Raw genomic sequence first — 24,639 nt, 5'->3', positions numbered from 1 at the left:
TAAAAATAATAAAAAAAGCCATAGCAAAAGAAGTCTAAGCTACAGTTTGGCAGCTGGATTTCAATTAACATGCAAAAACAAAACAAAAGAGAGGGGTACACAACAGTACCCGTGGAAATGATAGGCTGGAACTGCCAGAAGAAGGCAGAAAAAGTACGCACATTATTCAGCTCCCACACCTCCACAATGTTAAAAGTTTGTCAGTATAAAAATCAATCAAATCAATAACGTTATTAGTGAATAAAACATTATATATAACAGATACACTGGTGAAAGGAGATTAATGCTATCATCAGATCTGGGGTGCTTATCAGAAACAGAAGAGCAAGGAGGACTAGGGAAGAAAAAGTCACTCATCCTGCACATGGGAAAGTTTTCATTACTGAACTTGGTAACACATAAGCACTCGAGAAAGCTCAAGTGATGGGAATAATGCATACCAGATGGAGACTCAGCAGTAAAGCGGAAACCTACTGTTGAATGGCTAAGAGAAGATTTTGCTGTCATATTGGAAAACAAAGTGATCTTGGCTTGCACACCACATGCTTAAGTCATTGGTTTATTTTGGGATCACTCAGTTCTGTATTTTTTAAGGCCCGAAATGCACAAGAATCATTGCCCACTAAAGGCAGTAAAAGGCCAAATAACTTTTCGTCCACAATCTAATACTCTTAAAAGAAGAAAGCGATCTGGGAAGTCAGAGGAATTGTAAATGGCCTGAATCAAAAAGCTTGGAGATACCACAAAGAAGAAAGAGGTACAGAATGAGTATTAGGCCACCTATAGCAGTGGGAGTTAATGCTTCCAGGAAAGTAAGTAAACAGCTCTTGATGATCTTCAAGTCTGCCTTTTTAGGAGACCTGGTGGAAATAAATGACACTATGATGTGCAAATGGGCTGACAGATGAGCTAAATTATTGAAAGAGGAATGAACAAGCAACTCTCACAGGCAAGCCCATCCAGGACAGGTGCTGTGATCAGATATACCTTGAGCACGGAGAGCATGCATCTGCCAAAGACATTGGGCAGATGGAATGGTTCCTGGAGCCACCTGTGAAAACAGGACTGCAGCCAAAAGCCACTTCCTTGCAGATTTGTTAAGAAATCAGATTTCTAAGAGCTAGACCCTTACATTAATCCCTGAGGAAGAGCTCTAGAGAACTTAAACATTTCCAGCTGAAAAATCTGTAAAGAAAAAGACTTAGAAGTAAGACTTACCAAAGATTTTTAATTTATAGCTCAAAAACTACAAGATCAAATTTATTCCAAGAACTGCAGTCTTTTCTCATACCTATCACTGCTGCTGAAGAAAATGTTTGAAACATGTCATCCTTGTAAGTTTCAGTAGAAAAGATAAAAATAGTAACAATGATGATCCACAGCTAAGCTGGCTACTCTGTACACTCTGAAAGCAGAGCATGTGCAAGAATGATTAGAGACATCACATCAGCTCGTGATGCTGAAAATGTTAGACATGGACCAAGTAGATCATCGGCAGGGGAACTCCGAGCTCTTCTCAAGAAAGACGAGTAGGAGAAAATATATTGTCGCTGGAATTCTATAATTAGAGTAAAATTCCTCCGAACTTAGAAGTTGGAGAAAGAGCAAACAGAAGACCCACAGTTGCTAGAAAGAAACCAATGGAAATATTGACCTTATTTCCCAGCAATGAAAAAAAAGTGGGCAAAGAAGGGATTAGGCTGTGCAGGGTCAGGACAGTGCTCAACACTGGCTACACACATATTCTCAGGACAAAGAAGCTCTTAAAATAGAGCAAACTTCTGATTAATGATCTGGTCTCCAGCCTCTAAAGTACATTAGATATTCCTTATTACCACTGAATAGATGTATTGGAGTGATGCACTTAAAATAAGCTACCTGAAAATCAGGATATTATGAGTCATACTTGTTCTTCATGAATTTATGCTGGTGCTGAGCGTTTTTAGTGGGCAAGAGGTGCTGATGTTTGAGAAAAGCACAGGACACAGCAAGTCATTCCTGTCTATCACCTCCACACCAGAGTCCTTAGAAAGGATTTCAAGGTTTTGGATCCTGACTGGCTATGGCCTTTAGACTTCCTCGTGAAATTCCTCTTCACAAGAATAGCTGCACTGCTTGTCAAGTTTGGTTTTTCAGTAGTTTATCAGACTCAACCCAGACTACTGTTTTCTTTTTCTAAATGCCCCACATAACAACAACTTGAGGACACTTCCTGTCAACTCCATAATAAAAGTACTCTGGCTTAGTAATGACTCCAGTCTGCTGCTGCATTGTTGCGTCCGAGATATTCTTGTTACTTTGGGAGCTAGAGCAGTCCTCCAGTAAATTTCTAACTACTACTCACTACCCACTCAAAGCACAGCTGTATTCCTTTTGAGTAGCCACAGTAGGCTTGATCTGAAGACTTCACTGGTTTTGAGGAGTCCTGATTTGCCTGACTGGAGACAGGCTCTCTCTGAAATTCTTGTACATAAGGCGCTGCCTCCTTGAAACTACCTCAGGAATCAAGAGCTGGTCACTACGCATGGTAGGCAAAAGAATAAAGGCTCTGTTGAGACTCACATCAGCCACAGGTATAAGAGTATCAGCAAGATGACCAATCCGGTTCTTTCTGTACAGCCAGGACATTAGCAGTATCCCCAGAACCACATCAATCATCAGTGAGACAAAGATGTTGGCTTTCCTGAATGCGGGATAAAGAGAAAGAACATTAAAGAAAAAGGTCAGTGTTTAATGTTTCAACAACAACTAGTGGCTTCACTTACATAACCTCTTATCATCCAGGGAAAAAGGACAATTTATTTAAGAGATGCATTGTAGAGATCTTTTGACTTTCACTGCTACTTCTGTGGCAAAACACTGGGCCAGTTGGAGCCTGCTACAATAAAGTACCATTTTAGCAGGATGAGTGAATAGTGACACTGAAGCTGCAAAGAGGCATGTTAGGCAATGTATAAATACTCAGCGGGGATTTAGCAATATTAAGGGCATTGGCACTCAAGATGAACTTCACATTGAGATCTGATGGCTCTCCAAGAGGTAAACTTTTGTTGAACCACTAGTCAATGTAATAAATAGTGTTTCTGGGTAAATGAACATATTCAGAAGGGTTGATGAACTGCCCTTTCACTACTAGAGTTTCTGAATGGAATTCCATGACCTGAGTTATGCAGGATATCAGATTAAACAACCACAGTTACTTTTAGCCTTAAAATGTACTGATCCATTTTAAGTATTCCTCAGGAATCTACTACTGCAGGATCAGAGAGCCACACAGAACAAGACTCACTATGTAATGGCCACAGGGCATTCAATATTTGATCTCTGACTCTCCCTCTTCTACTCACTGTGCTGCACATCTGCTTTTTCTGTTACACTGATTTTGTTACTATTGTTGGACTCTCTGGTTTTCAGTTACTTGCAGAAAGATTCCCTGAAAGAGTGGGCAAAAGACAGGAGTATCCAAACCATTCTGCTCTTATAGAAAATGCCAGTAAATATTAAGTTTTTGGTTAGCAGCGACACCATCTGTGAAAGTATTAAGCTTGTGGAAGTCATGATAGCAATGCATTATACACAGGTAGAGTACAAGCTTTCCCTGGGCAACCTTGGCAATATCCCAGTCTTGGTTCCTAGGCTAGAGCAGTATCTGGCAAAAAGCATACCCGTAATATAAAACAGCCTGCAGGGTAAAGATCAGCAAACTAGAAGGGAGTTGAGAGAGCAAGTCAACACAACACAGTGCAGTGAGGACCTTGCAGAGTTGCTGTGCTAGCCAGGCCACCTGTGGAGCCTTGCAGTGGGCACAGCACCCATGGTTTGGGTTCACTGAACCTCCAGCTCCAAAAGGAGCCACCTCACCTCTGTCTGGCCATACCACTTGGGCGAGGTAGGTGCCTGAGACTTCTGAGTGGAAAGGAAGGAGATTAGCAACACAAAACAGAGCCCAGAGCTCCGTAAGCAACTCAGCGCAGGAGCAGTGGTATCCTGCAGAATAAGTACAGGGTCAGAGTTAGGAACAGAAAATACATCAAGCCACTACAGGCCAAAAATCACAACACAAAGCAACAACAAACTAGACAACATCCAGCACAGAAAAACAACAAGACGGCAGCTGTAGGATAAGCTTGCTGATGACACCCTAGCCAGGGAAATGATTTTTTTGGCAGCTAGAGCAGAAATCAGTTGGTGCATTGATGACAAAGGCTCCAGAAGGAGATAGAGCAATGATGTGTGTGTCTTTGTGCATACTCCATACCTCATTAGTTGGATCTGGTTTTGAGCCTTCTTGTTGCTGCTGATGACCTGGAGGTGCTGCAGCCGATGTCCCAACTGCTCACAAGTTGAGAGTTTACTCCATAAGAAAGACAAGGGCCAAAACTTCAGCATTCTGTGGAAAAATAATGTGAATCTTCCCTTTTGCTTTTGTCACAAATTAGGTTGTATCGTGTTTGTACAAACTCCCACACAAAACATTCAACATAAAGTAAGGTTGTGTAACCACAGATGGTGACAACATAGACTGATTACAGAAGATTAGACATTAAAGACTCTCTTAGAGGTTAATACAATTTGGGCAGCCTTTCCAAACCAAGACGTCTAAAGCAGACAACATGGCCTCCTACTTCCACCTGTAATCCTGTAAAACAAAGTACCTATCTCTTCCAAAAAAGCCAGAATGCAATATTGATTCCAGCATGTGTTTTAGGATGCATCATTACGATGGCATGCAGCTTTATGTCTCTGAGAGGCTGACGTGAAGGCAGTTCTGTATATAGAGCAAGGATACAATATAGTTTTGAATTAACAACTGGATTTTTGGACTGGAATATTACCAAGGATCTTGCCTCTTACTCTTGCAACTTAAATCCCAATATTATTAAAAACAATTCTTTAATTGTCTAGTTGCTTCTGTCAGGTGCTAGGTATTACAAACAACTTGTTTTCTCCTGCAATTCCCTTTTATCTCTTTCCTTTATTTCCCACTTACCTTTTTCTTCTTTTTTCTCTTCATTGCTTCCAAATTTCTTTCTCGAGGTCTTCATTCCTATCTTCTTCACATCTCCTTGGCAAGGGTGACCAGTATTAAGTAGCTAACGCAACACTTAGTGTTTAATTAGGTTACAAAGTTAACATCCACATTAGGCTTGTAGGGGAGGGAATATTCATACACTTCTTTTTTATGACTCAGAAGAAAAGTACTGAATGACGCCCAGTTATCTTTGGGAGTTACTTTTATTACCACACAACCCAGAAAGCAGAGAGCAATAGTGATCCTGTGTAGTCCAAAATAAAGCCACTGAAGGTAGGTTGCTGAAAGAATATGTAGTAGCAGTACAGTGACATAAAGTACCATATTTGATCTGAGGAATATATTTGGACATTGACATAACTGGGATCACTTCTTTCCTGCATACAATAGTTATTTCTCTCATTAAAGGTGCAGGAATCTCTGCTCACTTCTTGTTATTTTTTCACCTACTCTCTTTTAGTGCTTTGGCATGTTCCTTCAGTTTGCATTCATTCCAAATGCTAAATCCATTTCTAGTAGCCTGCTTTGCTTTTGAGTTTGTACAGCTGTTTGGATCATTAGTGAATTTGGACTAGAGAATTCCATGAAAAGTGTACATGCTTTCATCAGATTTCATCTAGCAGAAATTAGCCTGTGGTCTAGCAGCAGGGTAAGTTTATAAGTCGACAATATAAAATGCAGAGTGGGGCTCCTGCTGTTATTTATAAAATATTCCACCCTCACAAGCAAATCTACAAATGGCAACTATATGGCTAGTTCAAAATCATGTTTGATTCACTAGAGTTGTTCTCTCTTTCCTTCCCCCATCCCTCTAAGCCTTTTCAACCATACTTTATGCAAGGTTTGTCAGTTTAAAACCAGGGTCCTTAAGTCTCCTTCTCCCTCTCTATTAAAATTTCAGATACATTGGTTTTGAAATCCGTGCAATGTACTGTGAATCATTCTCCTTAATTCAAGGCCTCTGAGTTATTCAGCTCTTCATTACAGCCACCTTCCTCAGAGACAAATGAACGTACTGTTATTCAGCTGACTTGTCAGGAGGTAATATCTAAAGTGACAGAGGAAAGAGCATGATATGGGGGCAGGGAGACACAGTGGATAATCATGCTGGCCACTGATCTCAAAGACCTGGCTTTGCAGATTCACCAAGGCACAAGTGCAGATGAGTTTTCTCTTCCAATTACATTCTAGCCCAGTAGTTCCAAATTCTGACCTGGAAAGCCTTCGTTACAGCAGAGAATTGCACTTGCAGAGAAATGCTCTCTTTTCCAGCGAGGTTATGTCCAGAAGAGTAAGGATGAAAATTCAAGTAGGAAGTAATGGCTCTGGGGCCTTGTGCTCAGTGGGCTGCCCCCCACCCCACCCTTTCCAAGCAACATGTGTTTCTTTTACTATTCTTGCTGCTCCATGACTCCAAAAGCAAGAGGCTTGGTGGTCTCCCACTGACCAGATACCTCTCATCATCTGTGTCAAAGAAAAGGAGAGTCTCCTGCTCTGCTCTGCCAGCGAGGAGTGTGTCACATAGGTGATAACCATTATCAAAGGAGCCTTGTCCCTAGAAGGTCATCCTCCATGTGTCTACCTGCTCCAATGTTTTCCAACAGGCAAACATGTCTCCTTAAACAAGATGGGCCATGAGGCTGTCTCACATATTGGAAAAGATACTTAAAACGTCTGTGCTTGTCTGTATTACAGCTACCTCTTTCACTTTTCTTTCCATGAAATATCAAGTAGACCAACCTCTACTCCACTCTTAACCAAGAGAAGGCATATAAATGCAGACATTTAAATGAAGACACATAACAAAAAGTGCAATAAAAACAGTCGCAAGATGAGCTATGAAAATTTCCATCTGTAAAATCATTGAGGAAGAAAGCCAAAAATACTTCCTGTGTGGTCTCCTACCTCCTGCATCACCATAAATGCTCCCACCTGTTTATCACACATAGTATATGGAATGATTTTTAGAAGTATAATGGAAAACTAACCTAATACAAAAAAAAAGACTGCATTTATATCATTACATTATTTAAAAAGCATGCAGCAGGAAATGTTTGAGGTATTTCCAAAGGTAAGGGATTCTAACAATGAATTAACATAGCCTTCATGAGTACACCTTGAGTTTCCAATTCAAATTCATTCCAAGAATAAGAATGGACTCTTCACACATTGGATAATCTTTTTGAAATTGGATCACAGGCAAATGTTAAAGCTCCATTAACCAGAACCCCCTGGCTGCTTTGTTGCTCTTTGCTAGAAACTGCAGGAACAATATTTCTCTTATGGATGAAGAATCAGAAGTCACACAGTGTCAGTAAAATGCTATTAGGCAGCTTTTCTTTTTCTCTCTCTCTCCAAAAGGCGCACACATAAACTGTTGCCTCATTCCTAAATCACTAATGTTCCCAACAGCACACTAGAGACTTTTCAGTGGTAATGGAAATTCTGCACACAAGTCCCTCTGAAAGATTAAATTGTAATGACCACCACTTAGCACAAGGTGGTGCTGAAGAAATGCCTTATCTTGAGATAAGCAAGACTTGTACAGGACTTAAGGGTATTTTAAAAGCTTGTATCAATGTTAGTGCCTAAAGAAAACTTGCTTTCTGAAATTTCTAAATATATCATTCTGCTTCCTCACACAAATATACAGCAGTGGCATATACAGATGATGACAGAAACATGCCAAAACCTCCAAGACTCCACAGCTCAAGTGCACAGTGTTAATGTATTTCTTTAGCTTTTCAAAGCTGACTTTCCTTTAGTATCTCAAAAACCTAGGAAAGAAAGAAGTCTTGTGGTATATCTCAGAAGAGAGAAAGCTGTCAGTGCAAAGGGAATATGGAAATTTTGAAATTGAGACTCTCTCACTGAAAACTGTCTAAAGAAAGGACTTTTTCTTTACACAGGAGAACAGTTAGCCAAATTCTACAGTGATCTCCCTAAAAGGCATCAAATAGAATGTAACAATCAATGTACAATATTTAAGTTGGACAATTACCAAACGACATAAAACTTTTCAGTGAGTGTCATTGGAGAGTGGCTCCATTATCACCTGGTTTGACTTCAGCAGACCTGTTTCAGCCTCTGAGTGGTGCTTGGAGAAGTTTGGACAAGGAGACATCCTTATCTCCCTCTCTCTGGAGAGAGAGGGGATCCTTTGGTGATTCTATCCCCAAAGAAACCAAGGAAACTACCAAAAGGAACTACCCTAGAGTAACGAATCTTGAAACATCTCTGATTCAGGATGTATAAGTAGTGCAACACTACTGTCTTCCCTTTGAGACTGGGAGAGTGTGCCACAGTGTGGAGACAGAGACTTGATGACTTGTGTTGGGACGCGGAAGGGTATAAAACCAGCGGGGCTCAGTTCCAGCCAGGCCTTGTTTCTCCTTCTTTATCTTTCCTCTGATCAGAAGCAGAAATGACCTGGTAGATCTCACTTTATGCTAGGTATGTCCCAGCACAGGGAGTAGGGGACAGGAAGGACACTGATCTTCAACTACTACGAACTTTCCCTGCATTGTGTACATAAGCAAAAAAGGAAGTTGTACCTCGCATAACATGGTAAATTGAACTGAATTGCATTAAATGACTTAAAAGGTCAGGCAGAAGGTTTGTCATAAAACCAGGTATTAATCTCTTTTCTCCCAGACTGTTTTAAAACACCCATAAAATAGATAAGTATCAAGCTGATACTACAGGTGAATAAAACAAAACAGGAGCAAATCTGTATCTATCCCCCAAGATTAAAAATATATTCAACCTTGGTTTAAGCACAGCAAGCCTCACGTTCTGCATGCTGGTATACACAGTGGCTGCTACCTGGCTGCTGCTCTGGCTCAAAGCAGCTGTACTGGGTTTAGGAAAAGCTGAAATTAGAAGATCAGTTACCTGTGCCTGACCTGCCAAGCTGCATGGAATGAGCCTGAGCTCCCAAGTTATGCTTGGATCCTTGCCTTCCGGAGCCTGTGAGGCTTGGGCTAAACCTGAATTTAAGCCTGGTCTGAGTGCTAGCACTGATCAAGGTGAGAAGTCTGATCTTGAGACCAAGTGCCTATGCATAAAAAAGTCAATTTGTTTGTTGGTGGTCATATACAGTCCATGAAAAGCTAGGGAAAGGACTTCCAACCTTCTGCCTCCCAATCTTCTATCTAATTACAAAATTCTGACTTCATTACCATTGGCAGCCAAATGCAAAGCCAGTGTCTATGAAGCCATTCCATGAATCAGTGGTTCCTGATTATATCAGGTCTGATTGCAAATCTATTTTATTTGAACAGTCTAAAAATGGACAGTTTCCCCTTCTACATCAAAGTGAGTAATCCTACTGTTCAACAAATCTTTGTATATGAAGAGTTTCACTGTAATTTTTCACGACAGTATCATACAATTGGAAACCTGTTAAAAGATTCTACTTCCCATACCCTTAGGCTATACTTGAGAAAAATTTATCCATGAATACAGTAGTAAATTTGATTAATCAAAGTGTCCTCTTGCAGCTTGGAACCAGAACTCCAATCTCCTTTCTGGCAATCCAGCACAACCTTACCAGTCAATTGCCCAGACATGTTATTAAGCTTTTCCTTTTCAAATCTGCTCAGAATTTCTCTTTAGTGCATGCACTTGCCACACATTACAGCTGAAGCATCCTGTTCACAACAGTGAAATCCCACTCCAGTCAAGGACAGACAACAGGATTTAACCAAAGACTCAAGTACATCAGTATTCCCTGTAACCTCCTGCTATAAGGTCACAAGGTTGCAATACTGTTGCCTGTTAGAGAGAGGATGGATTTAGACACACTATTTTCTGATGTTTCACAGCCATGGAGGGATTCATAGCAAACAGAGATTAGGGAGCCCCAGCGATCAAGCCATTAAGGAAGACCCTCACATCATTCTGCCAGCCATGCTATAGCTGGAAAACCTACATTTCAACTATAATGAAGTTAAAGCAGGGCTGAGCTACCCATGCTACAAATGAGGAAGAGCTCTGTGCCTTCCCCCAAAAGACCTTCCAGGTCCTCCAAGAATTCCACTATGTTTGAGAATCTTTAGCCTTGTGCTTAACCGTGAAACTCCCCAAAGTTTAACAGCAGGTCCGCTGTAGCCTGTCTGCAACAGATGATTTGGCAAGGTGTTTCTCTACCTGCTGTTGCCTGTGGAACCTAATATATCACTAGTTTATACTGTGTTAGCCTGTAGTTGTAGTGAGACTGGCATGAACAGCAGCCCTTTCCCCTTCTCTTCTAACAGCCAAGACACTTATGAACTGGTTCCCACATTTCACCTCCCTGCAGTTGGGTCTGCACTTCCATAGCAAAATACTGTGTCAGTCACACAAGGTAGTCTGTCTGACCTACAATCTGCTGGACTGTGCCTGCTGGGATTACAGTCCACGAAAAGGGCTGCAATGCTGTTGGGAAATGCCATCTACCACGGTCCTGTTCTCAGAAAAGCACTCTATAAGACATAATCTCCTGTCAGATATAGCCCAGCTCTGCAGTCCCTACCCATTATGTGAACTACTGTAGCATCCAAGTGCCTTTTTACATGCTGATGATCTCAGAGATCAGGAAATCAGACACCTGAAAGGCACCTAAGATCTGTAGGACTACAAGCACTACTAGGAGATATGATGAGATTGGTACAATTTATACAAAATCCATTTCCTAGTCAGTATTTCTTATTGCAGCTGAGCAGGATCACTACCTGCACTGTCCTAAAAGCACGAATTACATTTCCATGCAGCAAGTAAACTGACCAACATCATATTGCTTACCTGCTCTTACAGATCGCAGAGGTAAATGAAAGCAGGAATGTCAACAGCATGCAGGCAGGCACAGAGGCCTGCTTCATCAGCTCCACGATGATACTTGCTTCAACTCCATCTGACTGCCAGTGGGTCAATTTGATGGGCCCATCATCATATCTGTCTGTCATGAACAGTACTTTGCTCTTTGCAACTGTGTCAAACACAGCAGCGAGCTCTGAAGCATCATCTACCTTACGGTCAGTGGAGGTAGTTGTGTCCACTAGGGGATGCAGATGGGAAAGCATGACTTTACGCTGGTCATAATATACTAAGATGATTTCTTCTTCCTTAGGGCTGTTAGACTGTTTCTGAAGTGTAGAACAACTCCAAAATTTGCTGTCTCTCTTTTTGCTTATCTGAATCCATGGCTCATGGGAAAATATTGTCCCAAGGTCTTCCAAGAACTTACTCAGACTCTCTTCTTTCTCCTGTTTGCTGTTGCTCCACGAGCCAAGCACAGAAACTTTGATCTTGGTCACCTGCTGGACTTCACTGAGATATTGCTTCACCTGGACAGGAATAAAAGGGAAATGCACCACTGCAAGGATAATAGCAGAGTTCTGTTCTGAGATCCAACGGCCGATCAAAATGCCACTTTCTGCTGAGGAGCAGCACGAAGGAAAGAAGACCTTAAGTACCATGACAGCGATCCTTACAGAATAGTACACCTGCCAATAAACACAAACACAAAATTAGAGGATGGCAATTACATACAAAGAAAATCTGATCTGATCAAAGTCATTGGTGAAGTGGCCCAGTCAGGTTTTAAAACACTAAGTCCAATCACTTGCACTTGTACTGAAACTAGGTATTGTTATTTGTGACAACCAACAGGCATTTCACATCACAGAAGTATTTAGTAGGCTCCTAATAAACCCTAGTCCTTGAAATGATGGGTGGTGAGACTGGAATTTCTCAGCAAAGTCATTTTTCCTGCCCTGGAACAATCTTTCATGACGGTACACTGAGAAGCACACTCACTGTTGGACTGGCCAAGATCAGGAATCTATCCAGTCTTGGATCTTGGTATCTTAGTTCTGACACTGGATACTCCTGAAAACTCCACAGAGAAAAGCCTAGACAGACACACACTGTGATACCTCTGGGGAATATTTCTTCCCATTACTCATAATCAAATATTGGTTTATGCTATGAAGCAAGATAATTTCAGAGCCTTCTTTACCTTCTAAGAATTGGGAGCTGTGTTCTCTAACAAACTCACTGAACAACCTTGGTCAGATCACTCAACTCTTCTTGTCTCACTCCCCTCATCTGGAAATAGAGATAATAATTTTGAGTTATGTTGTGAAAAGACTATGATGATTAACTAATTAAAGTTTATACACTAGTTTTAATGCATTAGATGAAAGATCCTAAAGAAGAAAACCATCTTTACTTTATCAGTATTTTTTTTATCTAATCCATTTTTCTTCATGTCATTAAGAAAACATTTCAATGGCTTTATAAGACCTTTACAAAAAGGAGCTTTAAGGCAGTTGACAACATCTCTTTAAATAAGGTCGAGATTTCTAACAGAAAAATAATTGCAGTAAGGAGTGCACTGGTACAGAACAATCAGCATCCGGTGCCTGTTGTCCTTTTCTGTCCTTTAGTGCTTTGTTAGAGATGTGAAAACTCTACAAGCCCCTAAGGCTGGCTCCTGTACAAGGGACCCAGTCAATTGGAAAGAAAAACAGAGAGTGTATTTATAACATGTAGATAGGATGCACGATGTGGAAGTCCCCAGCGTTTTTGTTCTTCTTTCTATTTAATACAACACAATTGATCGAGTAAATCTCAGCATCTGGCAATTTGCTAAGGCTTGGAGTAGGCAGTGGGTAAGCAGCAAAGGCAAGTGATTAACCTAGGCTCAGAACCACAGCTCTGCCAAATACAGCAGCAGCAAATGCTTGCTCATGAATGAGTTGTCAGCCCCTCGAGGCAAAAGGTGAAGTTTCCTTGGCACCTATCTCACTCATGCCATGGTGGAAAACCAAACAATTGCAAAGACTAATGTTTTTCAGGGCCTGAATTTTCCCTTCTACTGCAAAACTGCAGAGCACACCCCAATACTGCCCTTCAAAGAGGTGTAAGGGTGCTTGTGAGAGATTTTGTGTTTGCAGCACGCTGCTGGAAGTAGATGGTGTTCTCAGCTCCTGAGGGGAGGGAGCACCTCACCTCACTACCTGGCACATCCCTCTGGCATTTTGAGGCCACACAGGGAGATAGAGCTCCCCTTCCTTGGCCCTCAGCAAAAGGGAAAAAAGAAGCGGAACCCTGTATCAAAAGAAAAGCAGAATGAGAAAATAGCATGTGACATCTCAGGGCTGCAAAGATACAGGACACCAGGTGTGGAGAATGTGACTGACCTGAAGTACAACTGAAAGACTTAGTCTTTCACTAGACAAAGCATAGTGTCTATTAGATTCAGGTAGACTGAAAAACAAGATATCAAAACTTGTTTTCCACTTCTATTGAAACAGATATCAGGGTGGCTTTTCTGAGGAAGATCGCGAGGAAGAAAAAGTACACACTTCCTACTGAGAAAAATCTTTCCTGAAACAGACAAGAAACTTTGATGAAAATCAGCAAACACTATTAATTAGATTAGTCCTTCACAACAAATATGAAATAAAACCTATCTCCTACATTTCACTTCTCCCTTCTTTAGAAAGATGGTGTGGTTTGTCCAAGACGACCAGCCAAAATAGTCTTTCCTGCACCACTTCCTCCATGCCTTACTCAGATTGTTAAAGAAATACTAGGTGAGATGAGATTTGGTCCAGGATTTGGCTTTAGGTTTGAAAAAGCATTTTTTTTCTTTTCTTTTCTTTTTTTTTCTTTCTTTTTTTTTTTTTTTGCTAAGACCTATATACATATGAACAGAAACAAGGAAATAAATAATATGTAAATAAAGGAACATACACACATATGCTCAGAAATTATTCAAAATAATATAAATCTAGCTAGAGGTATAATATTCTAGCTATAGTACAGCACCAAAAACTTACAAGTGAAGTTTACCAACAACCAAATACTTTACAAATGGACATTGAATTGGCCATTTTATAGGCCTGAGAGAAAAATGAAGAAATAACCCTACTTGAATGGCTTTTTAAAATATTTGTTTTATTTATCAAAGCTACTTTCAGTAATACTGAAAAGATAAGCCTCCATCTTTTTAAAATTGAGTTTTTATTCTTACTTTTCCTCAAGAGGTGTCACCATTGGTTGACAGTATCACCACCAGAGATCTCCAGTGTTTCTATATGGCTCTCCTTCCTAAACATGTGCCCACAGAGTAGACATTTCAGAGAATACTTATCGAACTGACTCTTTTATTTAGTTATTTTTCAACAAGAATTTTTTTAAAAAACAGCCATATAAATAGTGGGGAAAAAATCTCATGGAGGAACACCATTTCTCGTCCTTATCTTCTCTATCTTGTTTTTTCTCTTGCCCTTCCCAACCTTTTAAGTTAACTTAGTTTCATTTGGCTTACTACCATGACTATAGCTCAGTTTGAACAATCAACAAGTATTACAACAAGCAGTGTAATACTTCACCTGTTCTTCTGAGGCTACATAATACTCCTATAGTTGAAAGCAGGCTGTGTCCTATTTATATGTTAATTTGGCATATTGGCATATTTATATACTAATTTGGCAGGTTTTGGAGCTCAGGAAGCAGAGCTTTTGTTCCCAACTCTATGATTTGTTGTGTAAAGATGACAGGCGTATACCTTACTCATTTTAATATACTATTGGAAACCTAAAATTGACATTTTAAATGTCACTACAGCCATCTATTCTTCTGCTGCTCATTTTAAAAGAAATATCCAAGTATGTTTACTCCATGCTTCCAAGTAGATGCCCAGAACTGCCCACTGTTTCTAAGCCAACACCCCCAGCCTTTCCCCAAGTACCCATACCACAAAAAAAAAAGAAAAAAAAAAAGAAAAAAAGAAACCCTAAAAGGAGAAAAAGATGATAGAACACAAAATTAGTTAACTTGCTATTTAAATCAAACAAATGAACACAGGCTACAGGGTTCATTTCATAATTTTAAATGTTAAAGCACTGGCAGTGCCACAGTCTCATCAAATGGGCTCCCACATCAGTACGGGCTATGCGAAGGAGTAGTGGACAGGTTGCCTTCACAGGCTTTGGTGAATCTATGGCTGACAATTCAGAAGTCCTTCTGCAGGGTTTAGGGTCACCAGGCCAGGAAATACCAAAATCACTGAAAAACTGGTTATGCCCATCCCTTGCAAAAAGCTGTAGGACTGTCTCCCAGCAAAGTCTTCCAACTTTTTGCTATTTTCTTTTGTGATTCACAAATCTGATCTTTGTTCAAGAAGATACTCAAAGGACATGGACAGGCCAAGAAACATTCCCAGCTGTAAAATGCCTTCTCTTCAATCCCCCTTGTTTCAATCCAAGCCTGGTTAAAGGCTATTTAATTAAAGTGCTACCCTTTGGCTCTTCAGCTGCCTCTACAAAAATGTGCTGGGAGCACGTCTGCCGCCCTCTGCCCAAGTCCTCCTAGCGATGGGAGTCACCGGACGCAGTGCAGAGCAGCCGATTAGCCCCTTCAGGGCCAAGCCTGCCCACAGCTGGCGGACCGGAGGCAGCTGGGCGGAGGGAAGGCCAAACCAGCGGGACCCATGGCACGGTAAGGCAGGCCCGAAGCTGAGGGCAGGCAGGGCGCTACCTCCGGGGGAAAAGGAGAGCCCCCCTCCCGCGGCCAGGCAGGCAGAGAGCAATGACCTCATCGCCTCGCTCCCGCTGCCCCCCGCCCGGCTCCCCGGGCCCGCCGCCCTCCTACCGCGCCGCCCGCTCCTGCCACCCGGGCCACTTCCGGGGGCGGCCCAACGGTTGCTAAGATACGCCGTCCCGCCAGAGGCGCGCTTGTGCTCTCGCGGCGGTCCGGCCGGCGCGCTGGGCACCGGCTTCAAGGTTCCGCCGCTGAAGGCTCCAGGGGAGAAGCGTGCGCAGGGCCGCGGGGGGACACCGCGCCGGTGACTGCCGCGCTGCGGGCGGTCTCCGCGCCTCACGGGCCCACAGGAAGGGGGGGCCCCGTAGCCGGCCCGCAGGCGCCCTCACCTCTGCAGCGCACCTCCGCGAGGGAAGGGAGCTAGGCCGCGGGGGAGATGGCCCCTGCTTCCCCTCGCTACCCCTTGGTTTCCTCGCCGTGCTGCGTTCACATAAGCAGTGTGTGCCCGTTTTGTTTCTCTGCTGTGCTTGGCGTAGTTCCTTCGCACAAAAAGGGGGTGTGCACGTGGGAGGGGGTGCTCGAGTTTGTACAGTTTTAAGACAGTCCCTTCTAAATTTCTGGCAGCCAAACCCGCCAGTTTTCCAAGCTTTCAGCCTGCCCAGGATTTTTCCCTGAGGCCCCAGCAGTTTACTTTGCCAGCTTCTGCTGCAGCCTTTCTTACCCGTGGGCTGCGGAGAGCCAGTGCCAGCCTAGGGCATCCCCTAGCCCCATCCCCTTCCCTAATCTCCCTGCCCGATTTTCTCACTCAGTCCATTTCTTTGGCTGTCTTTCAGCTCCCCCTTCCCCCTTGTTTTTAAGGTCAGGTAGCTCAACAGCCTGGAAAGGACCAAGAGCAGCTCCATTTTCCTGGAGCCTGGTCTTGTCTGCTGAGGCTAGGGTCTGCCACTAACTCCCCACAGCACAGGATCCTGTCTTCTGCCCGCCTCAGAAACACAGGGCACGCTGGTACATCAGCTTACCTTTCAACCGCTTGTCTCCAAAGCTTTTCCCCAAAATGAGAGCAATGCACTGTGTTCCAGCTGTAACTGCTGTGCTGCAAACACAGGCTGAGCCTGCTGATAAGGCAGCTTTGTACTAACCTTTCAAACACTGGTATCACTCAATGCCATGACATCTAAGTCAGAAGAAAAGCCAGAGACTCATATTCTATCATAAGAGCCTATTTTCCCCCTCCCTATGGCTTTGGTGAGCTCCTGTGACCTCTGTTTCTTGACATTAAATGGGGGAGGGGGGATCTGATATAAAACCATCAATGGTAACACTTGTTCAGGAGTTTCACTGCTGTCACATTGCTCTGTTTCATATGTAGATAGTATGTATGCATACACACCTTGCTCATTTTTGCAGACTGCAGTTGTGTGAGCATGTAAGGTCAATTAGGGTAGCAAGGAAGCCAAGGACTTTGGCAAGACTTTGAACAAGGTGAGAGTGTCCTAGCCAGAAAGGGAAAATGACTGCAGAGATGGAGAATGGAGGTCTCACAGGGGTTCAGAATGCAAGAATGCCAAAGAGAAGGATTTTTTTGGGTGCCTCACAGAACTGGAAAGAAGGTGGGGAAAGACAGTTTTTTCAGGAGCTCACGTGAAGGAACGGAATGAAATAGTCCACACAATCTCTGTCTCTTGCTGGGCACTCCCTGTGCTCCCTTGCTTTGTCAGTAGTAGAGAGGGTCTTGGAAAGCACCACAGTATGTCCGTCACCTTCAGAGTATATTCCAGGGTTAGGAAGGAGAAAGGGTCCTCTCTGGAGTTCATTTGGGGATGAAAGATAATGACTGGATTCATATGGTCTTCTAAATTGGACAGACTTTGGGGACCAACTGCAGGGGCAAGTGAATCTCCGCCAAGGGTGAATCTTACATGACACCTTTCCAGTGCTGAGCACAGCCAGGCCAAATGCTATGTGTGTTTGGAGGTCTCAAACATCTGCAGAGGCTGAGGAGGTCGTGCAATGCACTTTACCAATGCTGACATCTTGGAAATGGAAAACACCCTTCCTTCCTCTACCACACCCTGCCTGCTTTAGCGTTGGTCTCTGCTGATAAAGGAAATTGCTGTAGTTCTCAAAACCCTTCTGTCCAGAGGCAGAGCACTTGTCCAGGTGCAGATGGCAACAAAACAGCAGGGCAGGCTGAGTCCCAGCACATGTGTTTATGTGAGCATTTGCATGGTTTACTCCATGCAATAGACATTGCTTCCTTGCAGAGGCCAGGAATGAAGCAAGAAATGTGTTACCTTTATTTAAACGCCCTCCTGAAGTTTGATCCAAACTAAATGTGCCAGACATCTACCAGTTCTGACCTGGCCATACCCCTCCATTCACACTCTGTCCATTGGCATCAGGAAGCCTGGCCACAGAAAACGGGTATTTGGGGAAGAGAAATAATTCTATTAGTTTTGCAAAGACACATAAGAACTGGAGAGATGGTAACAAGTTTGTGAAGGCACGATTACATAGCCAATTTTGAGTATCTGGGTCCTCCTTCACTTATTCAGAAGTAGCTGAAGGATCCAAGAATCTCAGAGTTAATCCTTGTTTGGTTTAGTCCTTACTTCTGCTATCTGAGGGCTGGAAGGCAATAAGCCTTCAGTTAAGTCTGGGGACAATGCAAAGCTATGGGAACAGATGAGTTCACTATCTGACAACAGAACCAAAGCTCAGCAGGGTTGCAATGGAAGCAACCACACTCTCTACCCAGACATCAGATTGAGATTGTCACAAGATGCATAAGGGTTGCCAGGGTTGTAAGAAGGCCTCACAATCCGTAAAGACTTTACACAATTCTCCCCTGTGTCTGCCACAAAGAGCTGCCTGAAGAAGGAACAAGCCACATCTCTAGGCTCCTTCAGATCTGCAGACACCAGGCAGATAGGAGCCCCACTCTCTGTGAACAAGTGGACTGTGTGACACTGCTCACCTGCCACCAGGTTGTTGCCTTCCACATCAACACAGACCCCAGCTGGATTGCCAGACTATGTCCATATTTGTTTCTGAGAGAGCACACAACCTTACTGCTGCAAGTGAATAGCTTGACATCTTTGCATTCCTCGTTTACAATAAAGCCTCCATTGGGAGCTAAACTGGCATAGTGAGGTCCCCACAAGTTGGGGGCTGAAAGGATATTCAGTGTCTTAATGGTAGGGTCCAAACCAAATCTGTGGACTTGGCCTTGAGCTTAGTCTGCTACCAAGACTTGCCCATGGAGTTTGCTCTGTTCCTTCTAGGGGAACCGACCTTTCTGATCTTTATCCATTCCCCTTTGGAGGAACTAGTGTGATGGTTAAAGAGCCAGATGGCTCCCTTCATCAAGTTGGCCACAGCCACCATTCTCATCTGAGTCACAGTAATATCTTCTGACAAGAAAACACTGTTCTCCTACTCCCCTTCTGGGCAGAGCAGGGACTGCAGCATTTGGCCTGAGCTGCTGAGGAGATGGACCCATCCAGGGAGCCATGAATTACTGCTTCGTGGGGAATATTCTCACCCACGGCTGCCAGTGGTTTTGGGCATCTGCTTGAGCAGATCATCTTGGCAATAGTGGAGGAGGTTTTAAATCAAAGAAACTGGATTTTACACATGAGAAACTAAGTTGCCAGCCATGGAACAAACTTGCTAGTCACCACACACCCAAAGACAGGAGTGTCCACTTTGCTTCCATGACACTGGGCACCAAAAACTGTCATCGGACCCCTGGCAATGTGTCCTGAACCAAACCCAGGTTGCTCATTTACAGATCTAAGACCAGAAACAGGGCCCTGACTCCCTGTTCCCAGCATAGCTCAGGCCAATGACCACATGTGTGACTGTGAGCCCAGCCCGATAGAAGTCATACCTCTGTTTTAACATCCTGGAGGCAGATTGCCCTTCCATGGCAGTGCTACTGTCTTGCTCGCTCTGTCCTGTCCCTTGTTTGGCTCAGGGCAGCAGGGTGGAGAGATTGTGTGTTGTTAGGGATGGCTGATTGCTCTTAGGTCTGAGTAAACAGAAAGTCTCCTAGTGCTAACAAGCAGGAGCATTGAGAGAAAGGCTGATATGTAGATTTTATTCCCTGCTGGTCCTTTACCCAGAAAGTAATGATCAATACCTTTCCTCCAGGATCAGGGCCATATCCTGTCTACTTGCTCCTGCTAGTGAAAGAAGGTGGTCCAAGGTGCCCAGTAGCAGTGACAATTTGGAGTTTCTCCTTAAAGAACCAGGGAAAGAGGTTATAGTGCTCCTGACCATTAGCATGAGACACAACTTTTGGGATGGGACAGAGACATTGTATACCTTGAGATCAGGACTCTTGGCTTCACTCACTTTTCTTTTACTGACTTACAATGTGCTCCTAGACTGGTCTTTGCTCAGCTCTGTGCCTCATTTTCCCCATCTACAAAAAGACAGCTTGTGACTTTCTCCCCAGCCATAACAGGCTTTGAGGTCCTATAATGAAGAAGCTCTAAGAAGGTTTATTTTGAAAGAGGCAGATTAGCCAGGACTCATGAGCCATCATGCAGAGCTTTTTTTCTCCACACTGGTCAATCTTCACTCCATCCAGTTGAGTAAGGCAGTTTTGGGAGTTGAAGGTGATACTTACTGGTTTGGCTCAGGCAAAGAGAGTCAGAAGCAAAAGCAGAATCAGCTGGTTCCAACTGGTAAAATACTGGTCAAAGTTGGTCCTCCTACACTGGCAGCATTCATTTTACAAAATGCTCAGTCAATCCTTGCCAGGAATGAGTTCAAAGCATCCATCTTAAATTTGGCCAAGACTTTCCCTGAGCATGAAGGAGTTTGTGTCTCTTCATTACTCATATGCGTCAAAGTCAATGAAGTTCAGATCAGATTTTCCCCACTTTTTGAGATGTTTGGATGGGGATGTGTGCACCTGGCCCTTCCAAAGAACCATGTGAGCAGGAGCAGGGGTTTGGCTGACTTCAAGGAGCTGTGGGGTTGGGATCTGCCTCTAAACTGCCCATGGCCTGGGATCTCCTTGCTTTTTGTGTTTATGGCACTACTGGCTTTGGATCAGTGTAGCCCTAAAATTCACAGGATCTGAGAGGTTTATTTGGCTGTTTTAGCTGCCAAAAGGTACAAAAATAACTTGATATGACAAGTGCCAGGGCCACTCCATCTGAGCCCAGGCAGGATAGGAGGCAGCTTCAAAAAAACATCTCCAAGGGAAACAGAGTTTGACCTTTTGTTTCGCTGTTGTGTGCTCCATCACCAGGATAAACAAACATGGACTGGTCCTGGGGCTCCAGTTCACCTTTTCAGGACTGTGGCTCTGTCACAACCTGCTTGAAAGCCACACCAAACTCCACCAGACACATGTATCAAGGCAGGGCCCCAGTAGAGCTAACAACCCCACCCTACCCATCCCCATACAGATAGGAGGGGCTGCAGGGTACAAAAGATAGGGACATTGTCTGGCTGCCAGCTCTACAAATGGACCAAAAGGAAGAGAGTTTGGGCCCAGATCAGGCTTCCCTGGAGCACATTACTTGCAGGCATTAGCAGTGAGCTTCCTGTGCAGTTTTTCCTTTCCTGAACCCCAAGGACATCAGCTCTGCCTCATCATCCTGGAGGCTTCTGTAGGGCTCTGTGCCAGCTCTAAGCAAAGCGCCAAGCTCATTGCAGGCTGTGCTGAGGGGCTCCATGCCGTACTGCATATTCCCCTCCCAGGGTTTCCTGAAGCCCAGCTTGACTCCATGCTGGTAGGATTTCTGTGAGGAAAATCCTACAGGCAGGGGAGTACAAGCCCTGGGTCTCTGCCAGACCATATGCACCACGGCACAACACCCACCTGGCATGGTGCACGCATGCAAGAAGCCAGAGGGAGATTCCATGGGAATAGTTGAATTGTGAGGTCTGTGATTTCATTGCTACCTAGTCAAGGAATTGTGGAAAAAAACCCAGACCTGTCTGTTCAAAAAAATTTGCCTGTCTAGATCATGCCTCAGCAAACAGGGAGAGGACCATGGCCAGTAGACAATATTGATGAGTGAGCATATCCCCAGCCCTGATTTCACAGGATCATGAGAATGCCAATGCTCATGATATCTGTGGATGGTTAATTGCTGCATTGCAATGAACCCTCCCTCCTCCGATTGCCTGTTTCTGTAACTCAGATTCATGCTGGGACTGCTGGGTGCTCCAGTTGGGAGAATCTCACCAGTCCCTGGCTTGCCAGCCCCAGACTGCTGCTATCAGTGGGAAGATTTTGTCAGAGATCTGTGATTATTTGCTGATAAACCAGATACAGACCATCACTGGGACAAAATGCAGCTGCACTGGAGCTCAACCTAGGCTTGTTGTTTCTTTGCCTAGACACCAGGCGGCTCTGTCTGTCCAAATAACCAAGAGAAAGATAATTGGTCCTAATTAAAAAAAAAAAAAAAAAATCAAACCCACCATGTGCATTTGTGCATGTGTGTCTGTGCATGCAGCAGAAAGTGGTGTCCCAGGGCTGTATATGAGAGCTTTGGATGGGAACACCTGACTGCACAGCCAGCCTTAGAAAATCTTGCCTCTGGCCAGAGGAACCTCTTAGCTTCAGGAGACAGAGTGCCTTTGTTTGTTGTCCCACTGCCAGGCCTGTGCTCTCAGACAACTGCTGTGCTTCACCTTCCTTAAAGGCTCCTGCAGACTAGTAAAGAACAGCTCCCAGCTGGTGGCAGACGAGGGCTTAAGGATAGCTTTGGTGCAGGGGCTGGGAGACAGGGACTTTTGGATCCAGGTTGCTGAGGCAGGTTGGGGTAGATGGAATTTTTAAGCCCAGCTAAGGAAAGGAGAGGACAAAAATTTAATTCTGCTTCAGACATCATAGAGTCCCCTCCAGAAAGGGGACCTGAGCTAATACCTTTCCCTTGGCAATAATAAAGCTCTCTTCTTTCCCTGTGGCTTCCACTTCTTGTAACACTCACAAGAAGATTAAGTAGTTAATCCTCCTTGAGACATCAAGCTGCCTGTTGAATTTAACCAAATGGGCTGAAAGCCAGGAAACATAGATGAAGCAACAGCACAAAGCCCCTTTCCTGCAGGAAACAACCTTAAGGATGAGACATGACTGATCCTAGAAGCAGCCTCCTTATTGCTTCCTTCTCCATTCACCCCCAAACACCACTCTGAGCTAACTGCCTGTCCTCTGTCTCTGGTTGGGCTTCTCTTACAGCCTGTCCATGCTTGGCTTTTGCCTCATGGTGCATGGTGGGAGGAAAGTGAAGCATCCTCATATCGTGGCTGGAGACACAGCTTTGAGGCTGTACAGGATGTGGGAGAGAAAATAGAGGCTCTCCCCAAATGCATCCAATGCTCTTTGTGGGGATCTAGGGACAGTCCTGTAGCCCCAGAGGCACAGAGATTAATGGAACAAAGCTATATGCCAGGAGCATCCTCTTTCTATACACTACTGGGCCATTTTAGTTTCCAGGAAGGATTGTTCTGGCTCTGAGCAAATTTCCTTTGAGCAGTGCAGGCTCTGGCAGGGTGAGATCCCAACTGACAGCAATGATCTTTGGTGCCCCACACCTGAAATTAGGGAGGAAATAACAACAACGTTGGAGATTTGGCCTGCTGCAGCCCCAGATTTAGGAAGATGATGTGGGCATTTTGGCTCTACAGCAGTCCCTGCCTCGGCTGGGAGCAGGGCTGGGGCTGCTCCAGTCACCCTCCCTGACCTGCTCAGTTGCTCTCATATCTTCAAGCCGCTTTTGCCTTTGCAGAAACAGTTCCTCCTTCCTGCAGCTGTTCTGCTGTCAGGAGCTGTATCTTCCTCCTGCATCCCTCAGCAAGCAGAGGGAAGCTCCAGTCTGGCTCTGAGCACCAAGTCCTGATGCGTCTGTGGTACCTCAGCATCTTCCTTATCACCTTGACCCCAGCCAAGCATGGGCTCTCTTGCATTCATCCATTGGGCAGAGGAGATGGAAGGCAAGGGAGGAGATGATCAGACATTGCTGTCAGTTGGGATCTCACCCTGCCAGAGCCTGCACTGCTCAAAGGAAATTTGCTTTCCACTATGCTTGGCCAGTCCTGGTGAGAGGCAGGAGAATGCTGTTCTTGCCCTCTCCACTCCGAACAACCCCTTTAATTGTTTAATCCCTCTGCTTCACTCTGTGGGCCTTTGATCCAAATCCAAATTCAGAATGGTTCTGCACTCAGCAAATACCCAGGGAAATAGTCCATTCAGAGGCATCCAAGAGCAAGGAAAGGAAACCTCCAAATAGAATAACAGATGGACAGGAAAAAAATACAACAGAGAAACTTTAGTAGTCTTTTCTACTTCTTTTCCTCACATAGAACTGAGTAGAGGGGGTAGCTCCCACTCCTTACTCGTCTGAACTGGTATCACAAGTAGGGGGAATGGAAAATACAATAATTATCCAAGCAACTAAGGACCATCAGTTCCAAGACTTCCATGAAATTTAGTGTTCATTGCCACATGCCAACTTTTAAGATCTGACTGAAGGGTTCATACTAGGGCTGGCTTGTGTGGCTGCCATGCTGGAGGAGGCAGGGCGAGTTGAACCATTGCAATATTATCCCCCCAGAGCCAGAAGACAGTTGCTAGAGCATGGCAAGATGACTTGATGCAGTGATGCCACCGAGGTGGTTACAATACCAAAAGCCACAGCGAGCAGTAACGTTGCTGCAACAACCAGATGGGATTAGCAGATCTAAGATCAGTGGAAGGTACTGTGCAGGATACCTTCTTCTGGGCTGCCTGATCTCATTTATTCATTTATTTATTTATTTTTCTGGAGAAAAGGTCCCAGGAGGATGAGAAGGATTCCCTAGTTTCTCTACAAGTGCTGCAGTTTGAATGAGAGAACAGACAGTGTCTGCAAGATAGACTATAAGTTCCTGTAACTGTATTGTCCTTGCAGTTCAGTCCCCTGCCAGGTCTCAGCACATCTGAATTGCTTCCATGTTACTCTCTGGCTTGTCATGAGCTCTGGGGACATTTCTGCCTCTAGGGGAGACTGTATCCTGCTCCGGTTGCTCCTAGCATGTGAATGCTTCTAAGCAAGGGGAGGAAT

The 24,639-nt window shown here is 44.1% G+C and overlaps 1 protein-coding gene across 4 annotated transcripts in view; it reads right to left on the bottom strand.

Moving 5' to 3' along the window:
* The window catches only part of PIGQ (phosphatidylinositol glycan anchor biosynthesis class Q), a 34,949-nt gene extending 19,249 nt beyond the window's left edge, over positions 1-15,700 (bottom strand). For 2 of the 4 annotated variants that reach the window (XM_062588151.1, XM_062588154.1), the window contains exons 1-5: positions 15,677-15,700; positions 12,033-12,121; positions 10,817-11,517; positions 4,259-4,390; positions 2,563-2,683 (exon numbers count right to left, since the gene is read on the bottom strand). In XM_062588151.1, the coding sequence (XP_062444135.1) occupies positions 2,563-2,683; positions 4,259-4,390; positions 10,817-11,490 (927 nt within the window). In that variant the 5' untranslated portion in view covers positions 11,491-11,517; positions 12,033-12,121; positions 15,677-15,700. Of the gene's footprint in view, positions 1-2,562; positions 2,684-4,258; positions 4,391-10,816; positions 11,518-12,032; positions 12,122-14,415; positions 14,504-15,618; positions 15,635-15,676 lie in introns of those variants that run through there. The other 2 variants (XM_062588153.1, XM_062588152.1) reach the window with 2 other exon arrangements.
* Positions 15,701-24,639: the final 8,939 nt, after the last annotated feature.

This window comes from Rhea pennata, chromosome 15 (genome assembly GCF_028389875.1).
Source record: "Rhea pennata isolate bPtePen1 chromosome 15, bPtePen1.pri, whole genome shotgun sequence".
Lineage (NCBI taxonomy): Eukaryota > Metazoa > Chordata > Aves > Rheiformes > Rheidae > Rhea > Rhea pennata.
Note: the sequence above shows the minus strand (reverse complement) of the source record. Positions and strands in the feature narration are given on the sequence as shown.